This window comes from Condylura cristata, unplaced genomic scaffold (genome assembly GCF_000260355.1).
Source record: "Condylura cristata isolate star-nosed mole 26May11 unplaced genomic scaffold, ConCri1.0 scaffold00014, whole genome shotgun sequence".
NCBI lineage: Eukaryota > Metazoa > Chordata > Mammalia > Eulipotyphla > Talpidae > Condylura > Condylura cristata.
The window spans coordinates 12923163-12942554 of NW_004567115.1; the positions used below are offsets into that span (position 1 = coordinate 12923163).

At 38.3% G+C, this 19392-nt stretch overlaps 1 protein-coding gene across 1 annotated transcript in view; it reads left to right on the forward strand.

The window, feature by feature from the left end:
• Window positions 1-19392, forward strand: part of RYK (receptor-like tyrosine kinase) — a 52610-nt gene that overhangs the window by 3672 nt on the left and 29546 nt on the right. The window contains exons 3-6 of the mRNA XM_004682452.2: window positions 6666-6765; window positions 8417-8551; window positions 10117-10170; window positions 13947-14091. Coding sequence (XP_004682509.1) covers window positions 6666-6765; window positions 8417-8551; window positions 10117-10170; window positions 13947-14091 — 434 coding nt within the window. The remainder of the gene's footprint in view (window positions 1-6665; window positions 6766-8416; window positions 8552-10116; window positions 10171-13946; window positions 14092-19392) is intronic.

Below are 19392 nucleotides of genomic sequence, written 5' to 3' on the forward strand. Positions count from 1 at the left end.
AAAGAGAAGCTTAAAGGTGATCTTAGCTTCTCCTACACTGCCAAGTCCAGTTGATTCTCTTTCATAATTACACTTTTCAGTTCATTGTCTACTTCTCTCCTGACCTCATCTTTAATTTGCATCTTTGGGCCTCTGTTGTTTCTTACCTGGAAACTAAAGTTTTCTAACTGGCCTCCTTGCCTCCAGACTGACCTCTTGCTGCACTTTCTGCAAAATTGCCTAGTAAGATTCCAATCCTAGTTCCACTGTGTGAGAGGAGATTTCCCAGACTATCAAGCACCATCTGGGTGTCCTACAATTCAGCTCAGTTGTCAGAATTGACACTGTCTACCCTGAGAAAGCATAAGAACCCACAGGTTAAGGACTCAGTCCTACAAGACCACTCCCTCCACCAACTCCTCAATTAAGATGCCAGTTACAATTCCAGGGTATATCACCTGTGCTTCTAAATAACCAGTGGTAAGGGGTCTAACAGTCCCCTCTTTGTGTTTAATTAATTTGAAAGACTGGCTCACAGAACTCATACTGGATTACCTATTGATTATAAAAAGCTATATAGCTCAGCAACAGCCAGTTGGAAAATAAACATAAGGCAAGGTAAGGGAAAAGGGCATAGAGCTTCCTCGCTCTCTTGAGTGTGTCTGGCTTCATGAATCTTCATATGGTCACCAGTTGGGAAGCTCTCTGAACCCTAACCTTTTAGATTTTTATGAAGCTTTTTATAAAGACATGTTGATTACATCATTGACCATTCCTGGAGGCTTGGGATAGGACTGAACATTCCAACCTCATAGTCAGATGGTTGCTTCTCCTCTAACTATTCCCCCTCCTGGCAGGTTTCTGAAAGCCGCCTCATTAACATAGCAAAACACCTTTCAATGATGAATCATTTCTTAAGAAATTTCAGGGGATGTTTAGGAGCTTTTATCCAACAATGGGAATGGACATCAAATATTTATTACTATAAATCATAATATTAACATTGTTCTAAGGCTCTTGGTTTCCACCAGCGTGAAGTTTTGATTTCTTAGGAGACCACTGTGATCTGATTCTTATCTGTCTTCTCTACCTTCTGTGTAACTAGATCATTTTGTGCCATTATGTCAGACAATTTCTTGATTGCCCTGTGCTGTCCCATTGCTGCTGTTTGAACTACTAGAAATGTTCTCTCCCCCATTCTTTACCGATTAACTCCTCTCCATCTCATAAAGCTCACACCCAGTGTCCCCTCTCCTACAGCTGTGCCAGGTACCTTCTCTGTATCCACAGTGCCTTCTCTTTGGACCTTCAGAGTCCTCATTGCACATTTAACACTATTATAGATCTTAATTTTCCTTTCTGTCCCACTCCTAGATTCCGAGCATCTCAAGAGTAGGAGCCCCTTTTATTTTTCTTTATGTCCCCTCTACCTGGAATAGCACCTGGCACTTGGCTGTAAGTGCTCTTTAACTGACTGCACAGGAAGAGAGATGTACAGGGTACAACTCAGGTAACAGGAATTTCTAAGCAGCTAGAACTTTTTCACAGTTGGAATGTGCTGCTTTGGGAGTGGCAAATTTCCTTTTTCTAGAAGTGTGCATACATATAGGCTGGGCACACTTGATCCGAGTTCCTCACGTGACATATATTCACTTGTTTTACTCTTCTGAATAGAGTGAAATTGTAAATTTGGAAAAGTGATCACAATCCATAGATTGAATATAGAGCTTACCCTATTACACATTTAATTTATACATTAGAGCAAAGTAGTAATCTCATATCTTAAAATGTTTTATAGTAAAAACTAAGGAGTGTGTGTTATAATCTGGTTTCAAGCTTCTGACACCATTGTAGCTTTAAGTTTTGGTCTTAATTTCTGTGATGATTTTAACACACTTGATTAAGTTAATCAGAAATGAGACACAGCTCCTGCATCTGAGGAGACCACAATTTGTTTGGCAAGCTCTATAAAAATCATATCATTAGAGTTGGCAGTATAAGTGCATGGTATAAAACTCAAAAGACATAAAAAGATTTCTGTTGAAAAATAAGTACCACCCTCTATCAATTCAGGCACTTAGTTCCCCTTCTCTGACACAACCACTGTTCCCTGGTTCCTGCCTCCTCCTCCTCTAGAGATAGTCTGTGTGTGGAATGAGCATCTCTTTTGTGTGTATTTCACTGCATGTAGAGTTGGACTTTCCCTTTCAGGGGTGTTATCATGTATTACTAAGTGGCTTGGTATATTGTTCAGTTACTGAGAAAAAACAAAGACCCAGATTGGGAAAGGAGTCAGTATGGTAGTAGGAGGGGAGGAAGCAGGAGGTAAGTGACTCGCAGTGGGAAAGTCAATAAATACAGCAGGGCAGGAGATGAGGCAATCCTGTTGATTCTTGGGTGTCAGCATGGCTTTCTGGAGGGCTGTAGCTCCCAAACTCCAACTCTTGATCAGAAACTCTCAGTTCTGGCCCTCTAAGATTCTGCAAGAGGTGAAGTATTTGCTTCCAAAGATCTCCAGTCTCCTCAGCATGTCCATTCACATTGCAGATAATTTAACATTAGTTTTCACACATCAAAAGCTTTTGCTAATAATGTTGTTCTTCAACATTTACATGACAGCTTCACCCTGCCAAACAGATTGTAGTCTACTCAGAGTCTGCAGCAGTCAGTGTCTTGTTCTTGGTCACACTGCCTTAGTGAGGTGAGTAGTCAGTAAATATCATTAGTTAATTGCCTTTCCAGATGGGATGAGAACTCTGGTATTGCTTCTCTTTTAAGAGGCCACACACTCCAGGAAAAAAAAAAAGAAAGAAAGAAAGACTACTGGATTTGAGCAGCTTGTTTCTTTTATATTCTAGAACATTCTCTGATATCCAGAAAAAAAAAAAGAACATGTAACTGCATTTGTTAAGTTTCACTAATCAGATAGATAACTGAAAGTCAAAACTGTATAATAATGATCTGGAATTTCCCACCCCTACCCTCCTCCCATAGCTGTTCTCTGGTTTCAAGAACTTTTTATCTTTGTCAGGAGGGTCTGCAGGGAACTTGGACTGAGTTCCTACCACAGCTATTGGGACCAGTCTGCTATATCCCCTGCAGAGTGAGATTTCAATGACAAAGGCAGAACTGGTAATTTCAAGGAATTTAAAAGCTACTTGACTGTAGGAAGTATATTCATTTTTAAGTGCTACTCTGTTCCAGAAGGAAATGGCTTTATGCATTGGTTGTCTATTTGTAGTTGCTGTTTCTTTCCAAGTAAGGGAAGATTACCAAAATGTTTATTTTTTAGCTTATTTAAATATTTATATTTTCTCTCATTTCTTTTCTGAAGTATTTTGGCTCATTCTTTTCTTCTGATAAATAACTGCTGTTCATATTTCCTTTGTTCCAGTAGGTTGTGAATGTTAGCTTTAAAACAGATCTGTTTCTTCAAAGGATTATTGGCACATGAGATTTCATGTAAAAAAAATTGAACTTTGATAGATGGCAATTTTCCTCTGACCCCCAAAACTGCAGTTTTAATATTTATATCTAAAGAATTCAGAGAGAGAAGAGAAATGTCTTGTGAATGCCTCAGATGTTTAAATGGACTCTCAAAAAGGGAATCAACAAAGGGCAAGCCTCCATGCTTTCATACTTAATGCTCTAACAGGCTGCTGTCCTGGTCACAGAATTTGCTTTTTCAGACCTGCTGCCACACTGCCCTCTTCCAATGCCCTTACTCTGCCCTGCTCCATTCACTAACTCATTTCTCTCCCTTCTGCCTTCTCCCCATTATCACACTGAGATACTTCAGGTGCTAATTTTGGCCCCCACCCTTAGCACTGCACCTTGGACCCTGGACCCCCTTCACCATTCTCTTTCTCTGTTTTTCTAGGAGTTCTGGCCCCTGATTATGTGCCTCTGCATATGGTAACTGAGACTTAGAATAAAGGTGACAGCAAGTGTGGGGAAATATAATAGTTTGGCTTTGACTCTGTTAAATTGAGAGCTATAAGATTATTACGTAGGTAAGTGGGAGAGATAAAGGAGAATGAGAGAGACCGGCTGATGAGATGAGACCCCACTGGTGGTGAAGTGGTGTGAACCTTCTAGTGTGCTAGGAAGAGAAGGATTTGTTATTAGGATAAGAATAAGTCTTCTTCAGGACTGAAGGATAAAGGATGGAAGCATGCACAGGCTTGCCTGGTGCTGAAAAGAGAGCAGAAAGGGGCTCCCTGTGTGCCAGCGGAAAGGGACAATACCATTGTCCAAGCTGGAAGAGCAGCGGTGAAGTGGTGCAGTGCTGTGAGGTTTGAGGCGAGGTGAACAGAGAGGGCTTGGGATTGCTTACTATACCAAACTTGGTGGTAGTGGTGGGGGGAGTGTCAGCTTTGTGCGATAGTCCCCTTCTCTCCTGGGCTGTCATTTTCTCCAGCAGTGCTGGGTAGCAGGAGTAGAGTGAGGGGCTACCAGGATGTGGAGGTGCCCTCTAAAGGTGTGGGGAGTGAAACAGTTGAGAATATCCATATGTCAGGAGCATTTTCTTCTTTGGGGCACAGGTTATATAGGAAAATAAAACCATTACTGACTGGACTGGAGAGGAGGGAAACAGTTTAATTGGTCATTGCATTCCAGCTATGAGCACAACCCTGGGCTTATAAATGTGCTTCATAAATGTTAATTGAATAAAGTGAGGGAGACAGAACTGGTTTTTCAGGAGTCAGTGGTAATGATGAGATCTTTGATAGAGGGGTATTTTTGCATTTGTTTGGGTTATGGAGCAGTTCTTTGATACGTAGGAACACTAGATACTGAATTTGAAGATGACAGTATAAGGATCCACAGTCAGGGGTCCAGCCCTCATGTGAATTGGGGTTTCCCTGTAACAACAGGAGGTGAAAATGTGGTAACAGGGAGATGACTGGAAACTGTGAAGAGCCAAGGCCGCTGGCATGAAAGATGATGAGTAGATGTGGACAGTTTCAGAGTGTAGGGAGGGGACTGAGTGTAGGGAATGGGTGTCTAGAAAGGACTAAATGATCCTGAAAGAACCCAACCTCTGTTTTCTCATTCTGTTTCTGGTATTGTAGGAACTGCACCATGGGCAGGAAAAGAGTTGAGTTCTGAGGAAAGTCAGGTTGAGAGAGAAGGCGTAAAGATATTTGAGAAGAGGCTGTGAGGGCGTGGGACTGAGTGTGTTTAGAATTCTGTGGTTGCCAAGATGGGGGCCGGGACTGCAGCATGTTGGCAGAACCCAGGAGGGCTGATGTCAGAATCTCTGGGTTTGAGAGTAGGCTGTGCTTATGGGGAAGAGCAGTGGGGCAGTAGGGAGTGGTAGCTGATGACACTGGGGTCTCTTTTGTCAGGGGGGACCTGTGTCACACTGACTCAGAGTGTTGTTTTTCCCCTCAATTTACCAAAACTCAAACTTGGAAAAGTTAACCATTTATCTAAGGGTCGTAGCTTCTCTGGGTTCCAAATTCAGTTGTTGTTGTATGAATTTCTTTTGTGCACTTGCTCTTTGTGTATTGTCCTGTTCAGAGATAGCATGAACACAGGGATATTCCATGCATTTTCTTGAAATTAGTTAGTGTTTCTGGAAAGATTTCTCATTCTTGTCCCAAACTTGCTGGGTTATATAGTGCTCTAGCACCTCCTGGTGGCAGGGACAGGAGGGTGGTATGCTAGGGTCAGAGTCCACTCTTTTAAGCCAGGAGATCACCAAGTCATTTGTGTAGCAAACAGACAGAACTTTTCCTTTGTTTTGAATGTGTACTTACCAAGTAAATCCCTTATATGCCTACTTTAATATTTGTACAAGTTCCTTAAAGAATGATCGCCCTTGGCTTCTGCTATTTCTAGCTCCCTCTCAAAGCTGTGCTTGGGAGAGGGACACCATTCTTATCAAGACTCCATGAGCAGAACAAAGAGTAACATGAAATACTACTTCAAAGTCTTACGGTGGAAGCTCCATTGCTTTACGTTTGAGCTTTTTCTTCCATGAACATCTCTCTAGGAACAGGGTGTATTTGTTGATTAATGCTTTTTGGTTCCATGAGGCTGTGTAGGCCAGGCTGTGTAGGCCAGGCATTAGTATGTAGTGGGTCCAGGGATGTTTTCTTAGTTAATTCTCTTTCAGAGAATTAGATAGATTTGAGAAATAGATTCAGAGGTTAGATAGATATCCAAACATGAACTTTCTTAGTGGTAAAAGCAAGATAAGAGAATGTGGTCTAGATATTCTGTGAGGATTTCATGCCTTGAAATCATTTGTGGGATCCGGGGTTGTAGAGCACACACCTTCATTCACCAGTACATGCAGGCCTTCAGAGCTTGGCTCAGCAACAAAGAAGACATCAGTGACTATTCCTGGTGTGTGAATTTCACATCTCAGCCTTTTAGCTCTTCCTAGCTTCCTTTTCAGGGCTCCGCTCTCAATGACTGTGTAACCCTCAGTAAGATTTCTGAATCCTAGATGACAGGTTTTATCAGGAATGTGTGGTTTTCTGGACATTTAATGGACTGAATTTTTATCCAGTTGAAAATTTCATGGTTGTCTCTGCCAAATGGATTTTTTTAATAGCTACATTATTTTTACATGTGAAAGGATTATGGCATTTAATTAGTCAGCGAGCTAATCAGTTAAGTCAAGCTGTTCTTTTTTCTGCTATTGTAGATTCACTTGTTTCTCTAATTTATAGGTTGAATATAAGCTGGGATTCCAAGTAGACAACTTTGTGGCTATGGACATGCCCCAGGTTAATATTTCTGCCCAAGGGGAAGTTCCACGCACTTTATCAGGTAAGTGTGAGTCTCAGGTAGAGTTAACATACTGTTTCCAGCTGTTATCCACATTTCCCCAGCAGCAGTTTAAATGTTGATATATAGTGTCTTACTTGATAGGCAGAAGATACATAAATACTTTGAAAAGTCGTTTTTGTAAATAGTGATATTTGCAATCATTCTCTCTTATCCATCTCATCTAGAACTGTCTCTATTCAGTTCTTCCTTTTCTTCTTTTTTGCACTGCTGACTGGCAGTGCCCTTCACGTGGGCCCCTGTGTGTAGTCTTGTTCCTGTTCCATTATTCACCACAATGCGGCCTAATGATGTTGCACACTGACACCTGATCATGTGACATCAAGCCCATCAGCCCCAACACCCATTGCCTGAATACACTGCAGGCTCCCGGCTGGTGTGCTGTGTTTGCCCTGTGCGGCTGTCTGTTCCTGCGCTTCCCTGGCACTGTGTGCGGTTCTCATAGCCTTGTCTGTGCGCACGCCGGCCTCTGTTTGACACGATCTTTTCCTCTTTTCTGCTTATGAACTCATACATACTCTCACTCTGGAAGACCCAAAATCCACCTTGTCCTGTTCTGTCTCCTGTTCTCATTATTAACTCTTACCCGCCCCAGAGAAACATGTGTTTACTGTTTCTGAGCTGGTCATTTTATCTTGTAACTCGCTGTGTTAGTTTCTGCCTACTAGCCTGTGGCCACCTAGTGGGCAGGAGCTGTTTTCTTCAGCTCTCTTGGTGCCTAGTGCAGCATCTCATACTTGATGGCTCACAGTAGTGACTGAGTAAATGATTTAAAAATCACGTTTATACAAATTTAACTTCTTTTGAGAAAGGTCCCTTGAAGGTAAGATTTTACGATACTAGAAACTGCTAGAATTTTGAAAATATAAGCCACAGTGTGTAGAACTTTTCCTGGTAGTCTTAATTCACTGTTAATAATGACATACATTAAACTGCACTTTAAGAAAACAGAGGAAGGCTGGTTAATTTCATGGATCAGTAAATATATTTGTAAAGGTCCGTATTTCTCACACATTCATATAGATGATAGAATGATTTAGTCTGTGTTTGTAGGAAAAGAACCTTAAATGGAATGATTTAAAAAATGATGTCATTCTGCTCCTATAGTAATTGATAAAATTGCCAGTTTCTATTCAGAAAGGTTTTTACTTTTTAAAATTTGTAATTAAGAATTTATCAGATTCATTAAGGTTTATATTTAATCTTTTCATTCAGAACAGCACATAATTGCATTTTGATGGTATGTCCTTTTTATCAAGTAATTTTTGTTGTTAACTATTGTTGACATGACTAGCAAAGTAAGCAGCGTTTGCCTTATGATTCTATAGCATTATATTGTTGGAATACAATATGATGAGACAAAGCAATGTGTTAAAAATCTTGAACAAAAGTTGAGAATAACTATCGCTGTGCCTTGGTTTATTTTTTAATGCTAACGTTTGTTTTAATAATGAGTGAAATACCTAATGTCTGAAGAAGCTGTGGTCTGCCACTAACCTCTAAGGAAGATCCTGCTTAGTATTTTATGTAAATGCATTTTTAGTTTTACTGGAGTAAAAATAAATAATTCTAAGATATTTAATGAATAGTAATGTTGATTTATACATAACTATTATCATTTTGTTTTAAACAGTGTTTCGGGTCGAACTTTCCTGTACTGGCAAAGTAGATTCTGAGGTTATGATACTTATGCAGCTCAACTTGACAGTAAATTCTTCAAAAAATTTTACAGTCTTAAATTTTAAAAGAAGGAAAATGTGCTACAAAAGTAAGGAATTTATTTACCAAAATGTGTGTTTTTATATAGATGTAAGAATGTCAAAATTAGATATGTCATCTTTTTACAGATTTAATTATCACCAAGTCTTGAATATAGTTGCAAATGAGAAAAAAACAGCACTTGGAATTTGTAGTTAATCTTCAGATAGCTTATAGCCAATTCTCACTCAGATCTGCGGAGACTCTGTATACTCTAAGCCAGAATTGTTTGAACATTTCCCAACAGCAATGTAACATAGTACTAAAGTGCTAAAGTGCTAAAGTAAGCTGGTAATTCTGGTGGGAACCCTTGAGTAACTGAGTATTACTATGTTTCCCTTATAAAGCTACAGTTACACAGAGGAATCTATGAGCCTGGGTTAAAATCACAGCTCTGTTCTATCTAGGTCATTGGAACAAGTTACTTAACCTGAGTCTCAGTATTTTTACCTGTAGAATGTAGAATGGTCCTGGCCTCTGCATCAGAGACTCAGAGAGTTGTTGTTGTTGTTGTGTGTGTGTGTGTTTTTTTTTAATACATCAGTTGAATCTAACCTGAGTACTCATCATAAGTGAGTTCTTAATAAATACTATAATCATTTTTGGCTTTGAAAAATCCAATTCAAGAAATTGTTCTAGATATAGGAAAGTATTAGATATATTACAGATCAAAGAATGTATGTGTTCTCCTTAAAGATTATGAGTACAACCCACTTAACTTTAAGTTCTAGATAGGTAAAGTGACTGATTTAATAAGCTTATATAGGTAGAGCTGGTTCATATTTGTGCTAGGAATAAAATGAAGACTTCTAATTCTCTTTGGTGCAGTTTTCTATTCTATTATAGACATAAGTGTAATAAGAACCTCCTCTTTATTTGGTGGCCCTATGTAATTATGTATTTGATTTCCCATATTATTACATTTAAAAACGTTAACACAGGGCCCTCCCTGGTAGTGCATCAGGTTAAAGCTCAGCACTATGAAGCTATCCACACCCACGCATCCAGTCCCTGGGGAGCTGACCCATATGGCGCAGCAGACATCTCCTGACCCACCTGCAGCTCCCCTCAGCAGCATATTTCAGTAGATCTGCCTGTTCTGTCTCTGGTGAATTCTCTTACCCCCGCCCGTCCACCTCTGGCTGGTACCCCAGCTCCTGTATACTTAAATAAATCTTTTTTTAAAATGTTAATGTATATTACTGGCAAGAAAAGTTCTTTATCATATGAGGTAGGAACTACTAGATCAAATAAAATTTGTTACTCTGGCCCTCCTTAGAGCCTGTGCACTGTGTGCTACTGAGTTTCCAAGAGGCTATATATAGTATGGGACTTTCCCATGTTGACCACTGAAACACTTTTTCAATGAGCATCTAAAAGCTACACACTGGGGCAAATGCTGTTGATTGATGTTTACCAGATAGTAATGCAGCATTTGTTATCTTGCAATGAGTGCCTTATTAGTTATTCAGGCAGTGTTCTGGTAGAACACAAAATTCAGAAAATATAATTACTTTATTAGAGGGTTTTCTTGGAAAAGAATTTCTAAAGTATCTTATCTCCTTTTTACTTCAGAACTTGAAGAAGTAAAAACTTCACCTTTGGACAAAAACACTAGCAGAACTATTTGTAAGTGTTGCATTCATTTTTCTCCATTAATAGGGATGAAAAAGGCTGATTATAAGTGAACATGATTGTGTGGAATTTGGAGGCTTGTGATTTCCTAAAGATAAATGACACTGTGTTATTACTTCACCAACATCTTGTAGATTGTATAGTTATATGAAATTACAAAATACTGAAAATTTTATGAAGTTAAGTTTACATATATTTTATAACAGGTGATCTAAAATTTTTTCAAGTATTTATATCACATCATTTCAAATGGCCACTACTAAAGTATGGCCATGAAATATAAAGTAAGATATTCATCTGTTTAGGAAAACTTGAGAAAATCTGCAATCTGAACCTAACCTTTAGCTCATTTCATCCAAATGAAAAATGTGAACTTAAAAGAAACTACATGATTAAACCTAATAGCCAAAATTCAAAATAAGTGTTTATTTTTTGGTAATGGTTATGTTTAGATAATATAACTGTGGCTTCTTTTTTTCCTTTTCTAACATGGGCACTTCAATGATTCAGCTTTTGCTGATATACTTTTAATAGCAATGTCTTTACTGGTATTATTTAAAAATATTATTAAGATTCTTCTCATGAAAGTAAACTTTAAAAAAGATAGGAGTTGTGTGTATTTCAACTACACAACAATTGCGGGAATGCTCCAACGAACCCCCATGTGATCATCACCCTGCTTGCATAAGATCAGCGTTTTGTCGATGATGTTCCAGTGAGGCCTTCCTTTCTCGGGTGGGGAGGTGGGTCAGAAGGGAGAGTGTCTTGATGTACCCCCCAGTCTCATAGCATTTGTACCCATGAAGAGTTAGTGTGGTGCTCTTTAAAATACCTGTTCACTTCAAATTAATCTGTCAAAAAATGTCTTTTTATAGTTCTCTGAACCCCCAACCAAATCAGGATCTAAATGAAGCTTATGTATACTCTATTTGGTTGATGTGTTTTATATTGATTAGAAACCATCTCACCTCCTTTTAATTTCACCTGTTTGCTAAAGACTTTGAGTCATTTATCTTATAGAGTTCCCTGCATCAGCATCTTTGTGTTATTTGGCATGGTTTTGTCTCTTCTAGAAACTGGTAGTTAGATTCCATGCTTGATTAGGCTTAGGAGCAACTCTTAGCAAGAATAATTCACATGGTAGTATATGTTTCCTGTTTTATCTTTTTCATCACCTCAGGAGGTGCAAAGTATCTGGATATCTCAAAGTGGACCTTTTTAATTTAAGTAATATAATAGTTTATTTTTACATCATTTTGTGCCTTTTTCCATCTCAAAGTAGACCTTTTTTGATGGAAAAATAATATGAGATATTGTCAACTTTTTTAGAATATTTCATTAAGATTTCTCTCTATGTAGTAGTATTTTTAAAAATATCAACTCCTTAGGTTTACTTTTAAAATTCTTGTGATTTTTAGTCATTTCTTTTAGGCTGATAGGATGTTACTTCTCAGAAAGAGAATAGAATATTGCATATTGTTGGTCTCTCCTTGTGTCTTCCTCAATCCCTCTCCCCTTCCTTTCCTAGTTATGCATCCAGCCAGCTGGGTTTACTGGGAGTTTATGATGTACCAGGTAGTGTGATTATAGCAGAGAATTAAACCATGAACAAAGCAGATGTTTATCATATAGTGAGGGAGATCAACAGGCAATTATCAGTGACAAAAACATAGCATGTCAGCTGTGGTAGGACATCACATAGTTCCTGAGCAGCAGAAATATCGAACCTCTTCTGATGGAGCAAGGGACAGCTTTGAAGGAAAGTGACTCTCATCTGAGACCAGAAGGGTAGCCAGGTTGTGGTAGGTGAAATGGGAATTTATAGGTAATAGAGCAAGGAGCTTTGGAGTGTCTTTCTCGTATGTGTTCTGGAGTATACCTGGATAGCATCAGCTCTGGGGACCAATCATTTCTAAGGTTCAGTAGCTGGTGGCCTTCTTTCAAGCTACAGTTAAATCTAGCTGCCTTAGAAGCCATTCACTCTTGTATTAATTTGTTATGACTTACTATTTGTTGATTGAAAATTTAAATTTTAGAAAGCAATTTTATTTTCCTATGTTTGAATGCTATAGTTTTTACTTTTATCCTGACTGATCCCCAGAGCTCCAAACTTTAGATTTTTGTCAAATTTGACATCACCATGTTAATTTGTACCAGCTGCTTCATATTGATCTTCATGAGAGCAAAGCTCTTGATTCTCTCTATTTCTTTATCTTTGTAGCAGTACTGTTACCTGCCTAGTTCTTTTATATATATATGTCCAAAAGGTTCAGTGATATTAGAAGAAGGAAAGGGAGATGATGTATGTATGTCATGAGTGGGCAGGAGAGCAGCTAGTCCACCTAATTTTTTAAGCCAAAGTTTTCATTCCTCTTTGCCCTTTTTATGTCAGTGCCATTCATTAGCAAGGCCTGTTGATTTTGCTTCTTAATCCATTAATTTCTCATTTTCTTTATAATGCTCTTGCCCAGTCCACAGCTATGTCTGTCTTGGCCTACTGTGGGTGGTAACTTTTTAAAACTTGTTCCCTGTTTTGTTCTGTTCTTGCTGCCTACATAGCATTCTTTACACAGCATGTGCAGTCATTTGTGTCTCCACGAATGATAATGTATATCATTCCTTGTAATGATTTCCCATCTAATTTAAAGTAAAAATAAGCGCTCAGGTTTTTCTAAAAATTATGTTATAAACACTTGCAAAAACCCACTTGAATTGAAAATGCTTCTATTTCTTCTTTTTCGCTCCTCATTTCATGTGTGTCTTTACCTATCTGTGTCCATGTCTTTGAGTTACTTTAATTGTTGATGCTTTCTCTCTGTTGAATGGCATAAAACTGATTATTAGCTGATGAGCTCTGTATTATTTTCCTGCTTTTCTCTTTAAAAACAGGTAAGTGAAATAACTTGTTATCTTATAAGAGAAAAATATGGGGCCCTCCCTGGTGGCACAGTAGGTTAAAGCACAGCACTATGAAGCTGTCTGCAGCCATAGCAGCACAAGTTCGATCCCCTGCCAGTGACCCACATGGCGCAGCAGACCCCTCCTGACCCGCCTGCTGCTCCCCTCAGCAGTGTGTTTCAGTGGATCTGCCTTTTCTGTTCCGCACTCTGTCTCTGGTGAATCCTTTCACCCTCCGCATCTCTGGCCTGTTCTGCGTGCATGCATAAATAAATCTTTTAAAAAAGAGCAAGAAAGATGAAGTTTATTTTTCTAACTTGTGTGTCCCTTTTGTATGTTGAATCATTGTTCGTTGGCAAGACAGTAATCTGACCTCTCTACTACAGGTATCACTATTGAATAAATAGAAAGTATAGATCAGCACTGTGGTACTAGCAACAGGTGCCAGCCGAACTTTTAATTACTTAAAGTGAAATAAAACTTCAGTTCCTCACTGCTACTAGCTATTTCTAGTGCTTGATAATAGCACAGGAGGTCAGTGGCTGCTGTGTTGGTGCCCTGTAGAATATGCCTACCTGTGCAGGAAGTTCTGTTGACTAGCACTGCTACAGAGAGTTTGCTGTATGGATACTCCACTTGCATATGATTATGATACTTTTTTAGCCAAAAATGTTGTTTAAATCCTTTATTTCAAGCTACAACAAAAACATTTTAAAAATTGTGTGAATTACATCATACACTGGTAACTAATTCTATCAAAGAATGGACATGTAATATGAAAATTTTTTATCAAGAAAGGAAACTCATTGTGTATATTGGTCAATTTATATATTTATTTTAAAAGCTTGATGTGTTTTTCCTTTTTATTTCAGATGATCCTGTACATGCAGCTCCAACCACTTCTACGCGTGTGTTTTATATCAGTGTAGGAGTTTGCTGTGCAGTAATATTTCTTGTAGCAATAATATTAGCTGTTTTGCACCTTCATAGTATGAAAAGGATTGAACTGGATGACAGGTATTCATTATATTTTGGGGAAGGAAAAAAAATAAAAGCAGTTACTTGCATTTATATGTGTGTCTGCACACACCCATGTACACAGTGGCACGTGGTAGTGGAGGGGAAGGAGGGGGCATAACTGAGTCAGAGCCAAAGGAAAAATTACTGTCTTTGTGATTACTACCACTAGGTTTCTCTGATTTTTGTTTTTTAATTTGTGAAGTCAAAAAATAATTTATTAGTTGGTGTTAAAGAAACGGAGATTAATTTTTTTACTCAACCCCTTTGATACGACTTCTACTCTAGACTCTTAATACCTTTTAAACATAACCCTGTTTCTTCTCCTACTTTATCCCACCATCATTATCCAACCAGCCAGGCAGCCTTTTAGCCAGCCATTCTTCTAGTAACTTGCAGTGATTTAAACCATGGGTTCTCAGTTTGCTTGCAAAGTCATGGGGAAGCTTTTTAAACATGAGTACTTGGGTCCCACTTTCCAGAGATTCTGATGTAGTTGGTGTATAGTAGTGTCTGGGCATGGTATTTTTCTTAAAGGTTCCTGTATGATTCTGATATGTAGCCTTGGTGATATCCTAGGTTAGATATTATGTTAAATGCTGGGAATAAAAATGTTAATAATATACCTCATGGCTTCACGTATTTAATCTTTGCCACTAACCCATAATTATAAAAGTTTATAAATTTGATGATGGTGATATGTTTAGTATACTGTGGGAATGCAAAAGGTGCTTGTCCCAGCCCGGGTGAGTCAGACATGACAGGGAAGACCTGTAGCCAGGACAGAGAAAGAGGGAAAATAGTCAGGTTTCTTTGCCAGACAACAGCTCTTGTTTCCCTCTTGGGTGATTCCCAGTTGCTGATTAAAGACACTTCCTGCTTCATCACTTGACTTTCAGTGCCTGCCTTTATGTGGAGATGTAGCTCCTGTTGTCTCTGAATCTTTCTTTCTTACCATATCCTTACTTCTGTTCCAGAAAAATGATTACTTAGTCCTCACTTTTACCCTAAACCTTGCCCTTTAGCACACTTGCTCCTGTATTCCTTTTGCTCCCAAGGCTCACTGCTTTTCCAACATTGTCTATTTTGGGGGCAGCAGTTATTTTACTTTTTCCTTCTATAATCCTTTTTTGTCTTCTACTGAAAAGTAACCTTTATCCAATTAGGGAGCAGTGCATTTTGTTAGTTGCTGAATCCCTAGACCTACTGCAATGTCATACAGACAGTGGGTCTACATACTTGTGGCATAAGCAAAACCACAAGCAGAAAGAACCCCGGCTGCATTTCATACCCACCCCTAAGTGCTTTTTGTCCCCGCTGTTTTACTTTCTTTACCAAAGCATAGAAAGAAAAGGGAATAAGAATGAATGAGAAATACAGGGGTGATGTGCTTCAGAATACATTTTATGTATTTGGGGGTGGTGAAATTAAATTTTGATTTCTTATAGAGGAATACGTGGCACTTGGAAACTACTGAGCAGGAAATGAAGTTAACAGGAACAATCTGATAGGACTTTGAGAGTGGATACTAGTAGAGTTAGTGGGATCACTGAAGAGTGTGGTGTTTAGAAGTCATTCTTGGTATGGAGATAGGGTTGCATTTTCCTTCAGTGTTTGTTTGTATGCTAGGGCTGTGATCCTACAAAGGCCAGAGTTGTGCAAGAACTTTAGAATCCTTGGGGCACATACTAAAATCATCTGTTACCACCTATGAATTAATAGCCATTAGTTTTCTGGTGAAGGCTTCCAGATATTCTGTGAGGTATAGCATCATTTTATGCCTCCCTGGTGGTGCAAGAGGTTAAGACACAGCACTGTGAGGCTACCCACAGCCACTACAGCATGAGTTTGATCCCTAGCCAGGAGGTGACCCATGTGCCTCGCCCACTGCTCCCCTCAGCAGTGTATTTCAGTCAATCTGCCTGTTCTGTTCCCCTCTCTGCCTCTGGTGCACCTCTGGCCTATCCCCCAGTTCTTGTATGCATGAATAAATACATCTTTAAAAAAAAATAAAGCAACACTTTATAGCATCATGTATTATCAGAGCATAGTCTACTGGTTGAGAGCATGGACTCTGAAGCCACAGCGCCTCTGTTTGAGTTCTGACTGTTATCTTTATGGTCTAGATAGAGTCATTTTTCTGTGCTATAAAGCAGAGATAATAATGGTCTGTACTTAGTAGGAATGTTATAGTGTAAGTTGTAATGAAAAATACTGTAAATTCTTAGAACAAAGTCCTGCTGTATAGTAAGTATCATTACTATGCCTTTTTTTTTTTTCTTCTAGCAAGTTGTATGTTCTAGTAATGATAGACTAAGGCTAGAGAGTTCTAGGCACTCAGGAGTCCTGTTATTAACAGGGCATCTTCAGTGGCAGAGAATAAAGCTACATGAGATGTATTCATAGCAGCATAGTGGAACCCAGTCTGTAGTTTACCTGCCTCTGACAATATAATTTGATCTGATTTTCAGTCTCTTGTTATGCCAGAAGAGTTATCCTGGAGAGGCGATGCTTCTTTTTCTCACTTTCACACTTAACCTCCTTCCACAGAGGGATTGATCCATACTGTAGAGCCTGTCCTAGTTTGTTCCTCTCATGTCGTACTTGAACTGTTATTTGCCAATATATTCTGTTTGCATTATCTCGTCTACACAGTCACCCTTCCCATTACTGGTGACAAGGCCTCCTTTATTTCTCTTACTTGTTTCCTGTAGTCAGTGCCTAATAGGTTATCTCTTGAGTGGATATTGAATGAAGAATAAGAGAGGAAAAACATTTGTAACACCAATAATTCTTTGTCTCTTTGAATATATATCAATAACTCATTATCAGAAGTGACCAGTCTTTGGTTTATGTTTTTCTACTCCTAGAAGTATGGTTTTCTCAGTTGACTGATTGATTATTCAGTAAGTGTTAATTGAGTACTGACTGAGGCTTAGTTGGACTCACTTGGGACTTGTTGTCCAGGCATTGACTAATGTGCTGGTGAGAGGAGTGAACAAACGGTACTTTTCCTAGCTTCATAGGGTTTTATAGTGTGTGTGGATGAGGCCAGTGTTAAACAAGAAGTTCCCACTGGAATGTCAGCTTCACAAAGGGAGGATCTTTGCTTGTTATGTTCACAGCTGTGCCCTCAGCACCCAGTACAGTACCTGGCAAGTAGTAAACAACTAAATAAATATTTTTGAATGAATAAGTAAATAAGTTACACATAAAAACAAAATGTGAACTGTCTGAAGGAAAATGACCTTTGCCCAAAATTCTATCTTTGACTCTAAAATAATGTTAATATTTCCCTGCCTATTCTTACTTGCTTATGAAAGTCAAATGAGGTAATTTATTTAAATTGGTTTTAAACTATTAAGTGCTGGTAAATGTACATTTTTGTCTAATTTTCCACCTCTTGTGATGTAGCTAAATAAAAATTGACTTTATGAGGTGCTAAGGAAGATCCCCTACTGCTCCTTGCTTTTCTCATAATAGTAAATCTGTGGTTTCAAAGAGGATTGTTTTAACACTTCAGAGGGCTTTACTAATTGTACAACCCCCCGAAATATCTGTTGAACGAATGAAAAATTGATGTATACGTACTCATTATATCATTGTATGCCCAGTGTCTTTTTTAATTTTTAATATGTTTTTTCACATCACTTCATTTTGTGCATTTTTTTCATCTCCACCATTGTAATCCCCAGTGTCTTCCTGATGTGGTACTACAGTGCCACCTATTGTTCATTTAATGAAGATAAGCACAATTTCTGGTAGATAATTTGAGGTCTCTGCATTTTTTTCAACCTGCAGTGATGTAGGCAATATTTCACATTTATTATACAATTTGAACCTCACAGAAATCTGGGGAAGTAGATGTTTTTAATCTCCCTTTAAATATGTAAACTGAAGTCTTTCCTCTACCTCTTTGGGGATGTAATGCTTGTTTTCTGTCCTCATTTCTGACTCATGGACTTTTAACAGCTTTGATTTCTAGACTGATCTTTGAAAACTGCAAAGACAGATGCCTCATGATTCCTTTATAATCTAGAGATTGGGAATGCATAATATTAGTAATAAAATAATTAGTAATAATAATTTATGAATGTATGTTTGAATACCAGGCACTGTTCTGAATGCCTCGCCTATACACTTTTCACGTAATCATTGTAGCAACCTTTTCAGGAACTAATATTACATTCTTTAAAATCCATGAGGAATTTGAGACTCCAAAATGTTTTGTTTTCCCTAGATATATAACTAATAAAAAGCAGTGCTAGCAGTTTTGATTTCATGGTTTATGCTCTTTATCTCTTTACTGTACTCCTTCCCCCCATGCCCACTACTCATGTAAATTCATATAATTCAGTTCTTTGAATAGCAGCTTTTAAAAAATTCTGTTTTTTTATCACTAGGTTTTGAAAATAGAGAACTATTGTGAGGGGCGTGGTCAGTTAAAAGACTTTGCATGTCTGAGAAAGTCAGGAAATCTGATTGGGCTCTGCTGATCCTACTCAGGGAAGGGTGGAAGGTTGACATCCTCTTGTGTGATTTCTTTCTTCCTGCTGAATTTCTGTACTTTATATTCCACTGTTGCACATTTACAAGAGTAAAGACAGTAGACCTGGATTGTGCTCAAGAGTAACGTGGAATAAGGCTGTTGTCCTGAAAAGGCAAAAGTACACATTTGAGAGACACTAATTTGCAACAGTCTCAAATGTAGAGTTAAAAGTGAACATGAATCTTCCATCTTCTGTATTATTACAGAATTTTTTTTTGTCTTTTCTATTTTTAATGCTGCATTTCGAAGAACAAGAATATGGTATCATGTTTCAAAGACTAGAGGTTTATGATAACTTTCATAAATTCTAATGGTGGTATAGGGGAAATAAAAAGAAGCCAAATTTATGTGATTAAATAAACTTGAATGATAATGACTTTCCAAGCTTTAAGCACATCAACACTTTTGATTTATTATTTCCTCATTTGCAGGCCACTTGGATTTTGACCATCATTAAAAGAGCCCTTTCTGTACCTTTTCTTAAAAACAATCTAGTTGAATGGCTCAGGCTCTTTTTCTAAGAGATGATCCTTACAGTTACCCAGTGTGTCATTGCGTGAGGCTCAGGACTGCTATCTGTGATGTCTGAGGACTAGTACATTCTTTAATGACTTTCATGAGATGAACCTGCTTGATTTTGGAGATAGAAAGTAAAAAAAGTTATACATTATAAGGTAGCTTAAAATTTCAATATAGAACATTTGTGATAAAGATTCATGTGTTGTTATGATCTCCATCAAAATTTTAGACTG